We start from the raw sequence: 12,305 nt of genomic DNA, 5'->3' as shown, positions 1-12,305 counted from the left end.
CTGGGTACAGTATTTCGTGGCATCATGAAGACTTCGAATGTTTTATTAAGCCATAAAAACAGGGTCACTAACATCATCATAAAACACAAGACTGAATCATTTTAAAAATGCATACAGCAAAATGGAAAGCTTAACTTTGCTTTCAAAGCGTGCCCAGAGGTACGGAAGAAATTCTGTAGGAAAACAGGAGACTCTTTCTCCCCATTCTCTGTGAAATGTGTTGGGCCTCTCCGGAAGCAGTCAGCCCCAGCTGCTCAGAAAGCGTTGCCCCTTGCAGGGAGCCCTGTGGCTGCTGAAATGCATCCACTTAAGGCTGGCACAGGTGGTTGGGGAAACATGTGGGGTTCTCTCAGCCAGGCCCAGAAAATATTCCTGGATGCTTCTTACACTCTCCACAGTAATGAAGCTCCACAGGTTTCCGTCTCGCAGAGTCTAATGCTCTGTTAAGCCTTCATGTGAACCAGCATGAAGAAGAACCTCCCTCTTCTGCCAAGGGATCGTCTTCATTCCTTGGTCCCCTTCTCTGTTTTCCTCAGCTCTTTCATTCTCAATGTAATAAGCAGGCACGGCAAAGTTCTTAACTTGACACGATGTGACACTACATCGAAGTCTAGATTTAGGTTCTGTAAAAGACGGGCGTATTTTCCATCCTTAGGAATAAATATTCCCGAATTTTAAGAAAAGCTTTAAAAATATACCTATTGATCTTTTTCAATTTTAGAGGTAATTTGCTCATTGTAGAAATGAAAACAACTCGTGTGTTTACTGGAGATGTTTTATTATTATTTTTTTACTCAAAAGACTAAAGAAAATTAAAGATTTTCTCATCTTTTTGTTACTAACAAAAATGTATGTTTTCCTGGGCCAGCCCGGTGGCTCAGGCGATTGGAGCTCTGTGCTCCTAACTCCGAAGGCTGCTGGTTTGATTCTCACATGGGCCAGTGGGCGCTCAACCACAAGGTTGCCAGTTTGATTCCTTGACTCCCACAAAGGATGGTGGGCCACCTGCAACTAATAAGGGCAACTGTACCTGAACTGTGCCCTCCACAACTAAGATTGAAAGGACAACAACTTGAATTGGAAAAAGTCCTGGAAGTACACACTGTTCCCCAATAAACTCCTGTTCCCCTTCCCTAATAAAATCTAAAAAAAAAAGAAAAGTATGTTTTCCTTTGCAACATTCAGATCACACTATACCACAACTTTATAGCCTAGTTTTTTGGTGGGTTTCCCTTCCTTCCTTTTTTTCTTCTTTCCTCCCTTCCTCCTTTTTTCCCTCCTTTCTTTCCCTTCCTTCCTTCCTTCTTTCCTTCCTGCGTTTTTATGTTGTTTGGAATGATTTCTGATGGCTGGAAGTCCACCATTTTACAGAGTGCCACACGGTAAGTTATTTAAGTACTACCTGTTTTGTTTTTTCTATTTTTCACTATTTTTAAAAATACTATAAGCATCCTTCACATAAATCTTTCTCCCTAGTTGCTAATTGTTTTTTCTAAAATAAACTTCTAAAAGTGGAATCGGTAGCTTTTGATACCATAATAAAATTGGGTTTTTTTTTCCAGAAATTTGGTGGCAGTTCATTCTCTAACCAGCTGTGTTCGAGAATTACTAAAAATTGGGGACTCTGAAGGTAGGTCATGAAGCATTTCCCATTAGCTATCAACGGGCCCTCCACCCAAAGTCTGGGCATAGATTCCTTTGGGCCACCATTAAATTATGAATGGGACATGACGGTACCAGGGAGAGTACACACACAGCCACGTGACTGAGGAGATACATTCAAGAGCTTTGCAGTTTTGCATAGGCTGAGAACAATATATTCACTAATTTTATGTAGAAAAATGTAAGACAACTGTTAAAGGCATTTTACACCTCTCAAGAAACCAATTTAGGATGAAAGGATTGATTACTCATGGCAACTATAGGCAGCCGTGAGTCACCCACATTCAAGAAACCCTTTGAACACAGCAGAAGGCTGGCTGGCTGGCAGGCTGAGCCTAGGAAGGGTTTCCAGACCATCCTATTTCTGGTTTCTCACCCTATGCTACTCAGAAGCAACCTTTCCTACCTTGCTGTTTGAAGTTTATTAAATTTTATGTTCAATTCTCAGTACTGGGAAGCTCAGTAGAATATAATTGCAGCTGCCCCATGGCCTAATCAAAAGGATGTATTAACCATGTCTTCCATTTTCTGTATTTGATGCTTTGACATCTGGGACCTGGCTGACCCTGAAAGGGCGGCCAGCTAATTCCTAGAGACAGTAAACAACTTGCCAACCAGTGCACCTCTCAAATATAGATAACCAATCCAGAGCCCACACACCTCCCCCTCCCACCTCCCGTATCTGCTCTCACACTCCAGGCCACCATCCCCCTGCCCTAATCACCCCAGGGCCTGGTACTAAACAACCAGGGACAGCCCCTATGTCCCACAGCCTGCTGAAATAAGTCATACTAGCCAGTCCTGAACCTACTTACCTGCCTCAGCCCTTCTTTCCCTGGAAACCATAGTAAAGGCTCTTCCCCTCCATTCCCCCTCCTCCATCTGTCTCCTGATTGAACCGGGTACTTCCTCACGTAGCCCCCTGTGATACGGTGTGTTACGTCCTCTGTGAGGAGAATCTCTGGGATCTGTGAGTATAAAAGCTATATTTTCAATGATCATAGTCTCCTGATGTGTTGACCTTGCTATATCTCAATTTTCTGTTAATACACTATATTTAAAACCAAAGGATTATCCAAATAAACTGGCCAAAACATTTTGTATTTTACCTTTTTGGTGGTTGTTGGGAAGTCCTTTCTGATGTCATTAAAAACTATGTAAAGACCAAGAAGAATGGGCAAAATACTAGACACAAATGGTGGCAGCGGTTGCCCCAGGTTAGGGGACTGGTGGTCTTCCTACAGCACAAACACTTGTGTTTCTCTTTTGTTGAGAATTGGGGGGGAAGCCTCCGCCTGCAGTCACATCTGTCCCTGTCCCCTGCTTACTCTCTGGCCTACTGACAAATTGAACCTCTTTTCTCCATTTTGAAGGGGTCATAATTGCTCACCTGCAGGCTTGGCCCCACCATTCCCTCTGTGTGGAGTGCTTTCCTTCGACTGGAGGCTTCTCCTCTGTGCTTCTGGTCTACCCGCACTGCTCACTGTGTTGTAATTAACTCCACAGTGAGCTCCAGCAGGGCCACATGTGTCTTTTTCACCATTTTATCTGTAGATCTTAGCACAATTGTGGAATGAATGATTGAATATATGAATAAATGCATGCATGAATTGAATGGAAAACTGTCCCCTTAGCATTAAATATAGCTCTTGGTGAGACTTTAGTCCTTCACCTGCCTTCCTCTGCGGTAATGTCAGTTCTATTTTTGTAGTTGTATGAACATGATGGCAAACTTGGAGTAAAAAGTGGCTGTGAACTACAGGGGACATAGCCACTCCCCACTGACAGCCCCAGACGGTTCTCACGTAGGGAGCCTTCAGGCCTCCTAGCCCACTGGATGAGCAGCTCATTTTCTAGTATTTGGATAAACACAAGATACTTGAAATGGACACCAGGAGACACCAACCAAGCACAAATAGGAAACTGGCACAGCCTTGCACCTTTCCAGTGTTCAGTTGTGTGAACTAACTGTATTTTAGGGGACCCAGAGAGAACGACGCTGTACAGGATGCTCATGCATTCAATGACATCTAACCTTCCATCTGTCATTAGACAGCTGTTTCTGTCACCCAGGACACAGGTGTGCAATGGAGATGCAGGAACGTGTTAGAAACCCACAGCACCAAGGCATCTCCCACAGTACCGCAGTGGGAGACGGAAACTGGCGAAGAAAGCAGGCTGGCTCTGATTGGCTGTAGCCCTGTTTCCCTAATTCACATATTCAGACATTTGGAGGAAGTGGTGAACACCAGCCCTCACCATCCCAGATCCAGACACACACACACACACACACACACACACACACACACACAGACACACACACACCTGCTGTCTACACTGCCTAAGTCACTTAAAGCAAGGAGAATGCCCCCTCCCTACCCTGGGTTCAGCTTCATCAGGCTGTCAGCACTCCCAGAATGTCATTCAGTGACCTACTCGAAGGCAGGAACTGGAGCCATACTACCTGGAGCCACCATCTGGGCAGGGTCCTGACCAGGGGTCTGGAGCTGGGGGGCATTGCTCCCTCCGTTCGGGAAAAGGGTTAGTTACAGGTCTGTGTAGAGTTTGGAAGAACAATAGAAAACATGCACCCCTTTGTTAGGAGGCCTGCCGGGAAGCACACCCTGCCTACCGAGTCACATGCTCCGGCCACTTTGTCCTTAGACGTGTCTGGCCCTTGTTTCTGAATCAGCTGTTGGCACATTTTGGAGATGTACAAGCGTCATATCACGATGGGGAATTCTTTGTGCCTTTCCTCGTTAACAAAGATCTCATGCTGATTTTGAACCTATATTCAAGGGCATGCCTTAGGCCATATGTGAGCTTTGTTTGTTGGTCTGTTTTAACCCAATGGAAGGGATTAGGACAATAAACGGATGCCTTCGGGATGGCTGATATAGGGTTACATTTTACATGTTGATAAGAATATATAAGACTGCAATGATAATTTTATATAAAATACATATAAGCAAATAGCCTATATGTACACACTGTGGGTAACTAACTGTACTATTTAAAAACCACGAAATGGAATATTATTCAGCCATAAAAAGGAAGGAAATCCTGACACCTGCAACAACATGGATGACTTTTGAGAACATTATGCTAAGTGAAATAAGCCAGTCACAAAAGGACAAATACTGTATGATTCCATTTATATGAGGTCCTTAGAGTAGTCAATTTCATAGAGACAGGACGTAGAGCGGTGGCGGCCAAGGGCTAGAGGAGGAGAGACGGGGAGTTATGTGCAATGGGGACAAAGCTCCTGTTTGGGAAAATGAGGAAATTCTGGAGATGGATGGTGGTGATGGAAGCACACCAATGTAAATATTCTTACTGCCACTGAACTGTGCACTAAAAAATGGGATGGTATGTTTATTTATACTTTACCACAATTAAAAAATCCATGAAAATGGCAAGATGTCTAATATACGTGGAAAACGTATTTAAATATAGCCATATTAGTAATACGGTAAACTTTCTTTTTTTTTTTTTGGATGGAAAGCTGAATTTTTGACTATGTTTACTCATATAAAGTGAATACATTCTTGTAAATTAACTGAAATCAAAGAAATCAAATGCCTTTAGCAGCGTAAACCACAAGTGGGGAAATGCTCTCTTGCACTCTAATTCTCAAGAAAACAAAAGTTTAGGCCTTTTGAGCCACTCTGTTGCTCACATCCGCTCCTATCTCTTTGGAGTGTACTTTTGTTTCTAATCAACTGCTCTTTCACCACTGTAAAAAAAAAAAAAAAAAAAGCAAAAGATGAGCCTTTCGGTTGTACTTATTTATGAGTTTAAGTCAACAGCTGTCTGCACGTCAGTAATGTATTGGAAAGCCATTTAGAAATGGGTTTGGGGGTTTTCCTGTAACATGCTCTCTGTAGAGGTGAGAGGGTGGGTGCGCAGGCTGACCACCTAAGTTTTACTGTGCACACCAGTTGCACTAGGTAAATCTCCAGTGTGTGGGTGACAAGAGGCTGGATGAGTCAGATGGGTGGTGATGATGCATTGTGCTCTGGGCATAGCACACATTCCTACTGAGAGTAGGTTGGGAATCGGCCTCTCCAGCTTAATCAAATACGAATGGAATTTGAAAGAGAAAAACTGGTATTTCAAGTGAGACAAATGGAAAATGTTCTATAGAGAAAGAGGACCATCATGGTGAAGGCCTGTGGAAGCCAGAGCACATGAGAAAAGGCACAGGGATGCCAAGCCGAGTGGAAGGCGCTGGAGGAAACGGCGGCTGAAAACCAGCTACTGAAAAGGGCTCAGGTAGACCCACTCTTCTCACAGTTGCGGATGGTAACTCTGGAACCAGTGGGTGTTGGCTACAGAGGGGCACTGTCCTAATAATTGAATGAACTCAGTGAGATTCTGGGAGTGCCCAGACACATCCATAGTGATGCTATAAAGAGTCCCTGTGCTGGATGCCACCCTGAGAGACCCAAGATCCTATGAGGGCAGCACTTGTGTCAAAGGCTGGCCTATCCCCAGTCCTTTGCCCCAATTTCCCTGGCTTGGAACAGAGGGTTAAGACCTGAAGGGTCCTCGGATACCACGCCACTCCATCTCCAGGTTATGGGTGACACTGCCACATCTAGGGCATGAGACTTACCCAGGACCACAGTTGGGTGTGTCAGAGCCCAATGAGACCCCAGTTTCCCGAAATCTAGTGATAACATTTTACTTCTCAAGTCACACTTGGTCTGTTGTGTGTGTTGCTTTTTAATGTCCTCCTGACACGCGTCTTGTTTAACTCATTTACGACTCTGGACTGCAGACTGAATTACAGCTATTTGTTTCCCTTCCCTAGCTGCAAGCTAAAGAAAAGCAGGCTTCATTAATTCCAGTGCTTATCTCCGAAGACCGTATTAACAAGCTTTTAGATGGTGCTCCTGCCATTTAGCTTTTTTGAGAAGGTGAAAGGGCCTCTCATCCATATGCTCTAGATTCTTGTACATTTTCATTTTAAACACTAAGGTTGACAGATCTGCTACGAGCAAATGGGGTGTTAGTTAGCATCTAATTACAACTAACACAGTCACAGACCATTTAACTGAGTAAGGCACCAGTGTCTGCCTCCACCGACAGACACACTTAGGACATCAATTTACACTCTTTTTTTTCTGTTTCAGCCACTTGGCCACACAGTATTTCCACAGGAAATATGAGTCCACAGCCTCTTCCTTTCCAGTCAGATGTGTAAACCTCAGCCCTGTTCCTTTTTATCTCTAATATGCGAATGAACCATCCAAACACCAAGGATACAGAAACATGAAAAGGATAGTGAAGTTTCTGCTTTGTGGTTTTCTGTTTGAATATGAGGTCAGACAATTAAGTTTGTGAACTCATCCTAGAAAAAGTGCTACATACCTCATTGCTGAATATCACTATGGTCACCTTTGAAATACCCCCCCTTTGGAAGCTATGCACCTACGCTAATGCCCAGTCCACCTTTCAAAGCAACTTTAGAACTTTTTTCTGGAATGGCCATCAGAGCTGTCATCATATTACCCTTGATGTCCTGAATGTTATCAAAATGTCTTCCTTTCAATATTCCTTTATCTTCGGGTAAAGAAAGAAATCGTTGGGGCCAGACCAGGTGAGTAGGGAGGGTGTTCCAATACAGTTATTTGTTTACTGGCTAAAAACTCCCTCACAGACAGTGCCGTGTGAGCTGGTGCATTGTCGTGATGCAAGAGCCATGATTTATTGGCGAAAAGTTCAAGTCGTCTAACTTTTCAACGCAGCCTTTTCAGCACTTCCAAATAGTACACTTGGTTAACTGTCCAGTTGGTACAAATTCATAATGAATAATCCCTCTGATATCAAAAAAGGTTAGCAACATTGTTGCAACGGGTTTGAGAATTTAATTGTCCGAGATAAAGTCAGAAGTGGATCGCTTAAAATTCAGTAGATAGGGGCCGGCCCAGTGGCTTGGGTGGTTAAGGCACCCTGCTCCTAATGCTGAGGTCACCGGTTCGATTCCCACATGGGTCAGTGAGCTGTGCCCTCTACAGCTAAGAGTGTGAACAACAGCTCTCCCTGGAGCTGGGCTGCTGTCATCACAGCAGCCGGAGGTTGGCGTGAGCTGCCGTGGGCTACTGTCATTAGCTAATGCCGTGGGCTACCGTGTACTGCTATGAACGGTCGGTGGACAGCATGAGTGGCTGGCAGTGTGAGTGGCTGACAGCTGGCGAAAGCTGCTGTGAGTGACTGGTGACCGACTGCTGGGGGAGCGCAAGGCTCATAATACCAGCATGGGCCAGGGAGCTGTGTCCTACACAACTAGACTGAGAAATAACCGCTTGAACCAGAGTTGGGGGGTGTGGGGGAGGCAGAAGAAAGGGGAAAAAAAAAATCGGTGAATAACAAAAAATGTAAGGGGTGGCCATACAAGCCCTCTGCAGGTGCTGGAGGAGCCAGTAGGTGTGGGTGAATAAGTTGTAGAACTCCTCAGGCTAGGTGCTCGGTGAGTGCAAACCCTTCTCTCATAATTTTTGTTAAAAACAAAACAAAAAAACACTACAGAAAGAACAAAGAATTACAAGAATTTTAATAAAATCAACAAGTTTACATTTGTACATCTTGTGTATTTGGGACCCAACCAGGGCCAAAGGGGAAAGTCGCAAGGACAACGGCTTCCATAGGGACAGCAAGCAAGAAGCAAGGGCTACCCTAGCTGTGTGACAGGCGTCAGTCAGTTGGCTGGTGCCACCCTGCGGCCACCGGAGCCTCCTGGCACTCTGGAAGCTCGCTGGCACATTTACTCCTGGGCAAGGGCGTCCCAGCTCTGAGCTCAGTCCCAGCACGCCACAGCCCATGTGGCGCTCCCACCTTAGTACCTGGTAGGCAACAGCAGATTAACAGTTCACAGAATTAAATAGTATTGCCTGTGGAATATTAATGTCAACTGAGTTCATTCATGCTGTTTTAACTAGAATGGTTACACTGAACCTAGGGAGGGGAAAAAAGGGCTGAGTGAGGGCTCTAATTGCTCGATTCAACAGCACAGTCACAAAACAGCAGGCCTGTAGTAAGAACCATGTATTTCTTTTAAAAATATGATTTAAGAGCCTTCTGGGAGTTTGAGAAAGGTATGGTTTTTAACACAGGAGATAATGTCTGCACAGTGTCACAGACTTCTGCCTGTCTTAGAGGATTTGGTGGAGATGGAAAACAGTACAACTTTAATTCCCATTATTCTAAAGCATAACAAACGTTTCAAAATATTGATCAACGTTCAGAGGAAAAAGAGACTAGTGCCCTCAAGTTAGGAATGAGCAATTGCAGGGCTTTTTCAAGATTTTACCCATTTTGAGTAGAGAGAGACAGTGCTTTTAAAAGTGCAATGTTGCATGTGCGAATGTTCTCTGAGGAGTAAATCCAAGCTCCCAAGTTGTAATGACAGTGTGCACAGTAGTCATATGACGATTCCACAACAGTCATCCACAGGGTGAAACTCATGACCGGGCTTTGAACCCATTACCAATTTACACAGCATATGGTGGCGTCACAAGGAGAGTTTCTTCTTCATTTATTCTTTAGATCATGGAGACAGTTAGGAAACAATGCATGGATGCCTTTGCTTTCTTGGCCCAGTTCGCATCACAAAAGGAAAAGGAACACTGACCATTATTAGTAGAGAAAACATTTTTTAAAGAACGGAGAACAAGCTCTTCATTGCCCTCTGTGTAAGGCTCAGGCTGAAGCAGAGGGAGTGCACCACGGTCCTCTCTTCTCACACATAGAAGCTGATGCTTGTTTTCCAAGTGCTACGCCAGGGGGTACAGTGTCTTTGTTGTTAGTGCCTTAACAGAATCAGTAATCAAAATGAAGAGATTCAAAAGAGGGCAGTGAAGTAACAACAGCTTCAGTCGTTTGACAGGAACACAAAATGAATTTTCGGTCTGATGTCCAAGAGGCATTTTTCCTGTGTGGTCAGGACACCTTGGAGCAGGTGTGTAAAGTGCTGGGAGGTGAGGTGGCCTGACTGGTCTTCCTCGGAGGGGGTGTGGCATTACCTGCAAGAAAGGTGACGTCTCTGCCACGTGCAAAGGCGGCTGTCACCCACTGCCTGCCCTGCTGAGAGTGTGAGGGTAAAACCGGCCTCTTCCAAAATATGCTCGGTTTGCACTCATAATATTTCCCTTTTAATTTCCCGAGTATTCAGTAGGAGGTACATTTTAACAAGAAAAAACACCCCTCACGAATACGACAGACTAATTTCTAAACAAGAGCAAAACGACAAAGATGATGTAACTTGAAATACAAATTCTTAGTTACACACATGAATTGTGGCATTTCAGATCAGCAGATGACATGACAGTGAAGCGACACATGCCTGGGCCCTTCCCCACCACGGGTTCCCTTTCTGCTGTCGTCTTCAGGAAGGGTGAGGCAGCTTCTGTCTTGCACTTCATTAGTTTCTTATAGGCCTTCACTTGCTAGGCAGCCAGAAGCACACAGTTACCCCAAAGGGAGTGCTTGGGTAAACAAGGCAGAACCTTTTGGTGGCTGAGAGCCAGAGGGGAAGCAGGAAGGAACAGAAACACTTCCCTCAGGTCAGCCATTGCCAAGGGCAAAGGCAGAGCCCACGAGGTCGTCTTGGAAACAGACAGGACACCAGTGGTTGTGCTGTGTGGATGGAGCACGTGTGACAGCAAAACCCACCCGCACAGGACTCTGCACCCTGGCCACTCACCTGGCCGAGAGAAGGTGTCACCTCTGTGCCACCCTGAAGCAAATGTTTCCAGTGAGAATGGCTGTCTGAAGATTGGGCATAGGGGTAGGGGTTGTCCAGTTTGTCTGGAGCGCACAGGGAAGGCTCAATTTTCTTTCCAAGTGGAGAGCTGCTTTGGATGACTCTGTACCTGGGCGGGTGAACTCTTGCATGTCTCTATTTTCGGATTTTCCATTTACATTCAATGCAGGGTGGTCAGCAGGGAAGTGTCCTGGTTTCACAGTGACTGAAGTCTCCCTGGCGCCCAGATGTCATCCCTTCATCTTGGCTGATGTAGCGCAGAGGCTTTCTTTCTGCTCTTTGCTTCCAGCAGGCTTGGTAAAGAACTCGGGGTCGCCCTGGCGCCCTCGGGTGGCCTCTTCAAGTCCGAGTGCCAGGGCTGGGGGAGCTGGCGTTCGTGTGTCTGCTGGCAGCACAGTGGGTGTGCACGAGACCACCATTTGGATATCTAACAAACATGGGCTCCCGGAAGGGATTTTGGCACATCTGGCACAGCTTTTTGTCTGAGAGCCGAACTGAGCTTCCTTTCAACTTCATCTGCAAAAAGAAACAAAGACAGAATTCTCACAGTGTCACACCATTTTCAGAGTTGATATGCATTACCCATGATTTTTACCAATGAGGAGTGCTTTTATATCAACTTCTTGAAGCAGAATATTAGAAGTGAAAATAAACAAAAACATCCTTAGTAACTAGAGAAGTAAAAAAACAAAAAGCCACAAAACTGCTTTCTTATTTTACAAAAGTCATCGCTGCATGTCTGGCCGAGGCTTTTCCAACCCAGGTTCTCTCTCTCACGGGCTGTGAGCTCGGATATATTTCAGCAAGGCCTACTAACATCATGAATATTAGAGCTGAGTAAGTCCACACAAATCATCTAATTCCCTGGTCCGCTCATCGGCAAACATGAAAAGTAAGGCATGAATAAGGGACTTTGTCCCTTAGGGATGATTAGTGGCATATTCCTTACTGGTTCTAGGACACATAATTTCATTTCTTTAAAGGTAACTAATGAAAACAGAGCTGTGACTCCACTGTCTGATAAATAGGACTTAAGTTTTGCAATTTAAAGAGCCTTGCTACACAATTCACTTGTGCCACCCCAGGCACGTCAGTCAGCCTATTGGCAGCAATTCACCATGGAAACATTAGTTTTATCAGTCATTCAACAAACATTGCTTCAGTACCTACAAGATGCCAGACTTGGCTCTAGGAATACGGAGGTAAGTAAATGATGCTTTTCCCCCCTCAAAGAACCCAAGGTCTAACAGTAAAGGCAGACAACTATGAATGTGTGTGTTCACAGGATATGCGTGGGCAAAGACGTTGGTTAATCTGCCTAAAGCGGTATGAAGCTTTCACAAGGGGAAAAGTACTTAGGCTGGGTTTCCAGTAGGTGTTCACCTGGCACAAAAGGAAAAGGTTTGAATGCCTCCAGCACAGGGAATGGCAGGTACAAAGTCTGCACGTGTGCAACAGTATATCAGACTGGGCGATGCCACGCGTCCTGGCGAGCCATGAGTGATGGGCAGGGGCAGGCCAAAGGAGGTGGGACTGAATCTTTTAGGCCTCGATTCCTCTACTGGGCAGTCAATAAAGGCTTCCAAGTGTGGGGAATGCGTCGCTTCCTGGAAGGTCACTATGCTGGCCATGGGGAGCAGGGGCCTCACAGAGGGAGGTAAACTTGGGGGCTGCTACAGACTGAATGTTCGTGTGGCCCCCCCCACCCCCCAAATTCATATATGAAGCCCTGATTTCTAATGTGATGGTATTTGGAGGTGGAGACTTTGGCAGGTGATTAAGGTTAGATGAGGCCATGAGGTGGGTGGGGATCCCATGATGGGATTAGGGCCTTTGTAAGAAGAGGAAGAGATACCAGAGCTTGCTCTGTTTCTGC

At 45.2% G+C, this 12,305-nt stretch overlaps 1 protein-coding gene across 6 annotated transcripts in view; it reads right to left on the bottom strand.

Annotated features, from left to right (window-relative positions):
- Positions 1-8,204: 8,204 nt before the first annotated feature.
- Positions 8,205-12,305, bottom strand: part of TGFBRAP1 (transforming growth factor beta receptor associated protein 1) — a 68,382-nt gene continuing 64,281 nt past the window's right edge. For all 6 annotated transcript variants that reach the window (XM_074332477.2, XM_088795963.1, XM_074332475.2 and 3 more), the window contains one exon: positions 8,205-10,945. In XM_074332477.2, the coding sequence (XP_074188578.2) occupies positions 10,769-10,945 (177 nt within the window). In that variant the 3' untranslated portion in view covers positions 8,205-10,768. The remainder of the gene's footprint in view (positions 10,946-12,305) is intronic.

This window comes from Rhinolophus sinicus, chromosome 2 (genome assembly GCF_057876585.1).
Source record: "Rhinolophus sinicus isolate RSI-liver-muscle chromosome 2, RSI-T2T, whole genome shotgun sequence".
Classification (NCBI taxonomy): Eukaryota; Metazoa; Chordata; class Mammalia; order Chiroptera; family Rhinolophidae; genus Rhinolophus; species Rhinolophus sinicus.
Note: the sequence above shows the minus strand (reverse complement) of the source record. Positions and strands in the feature narration are given on the sequence as shown.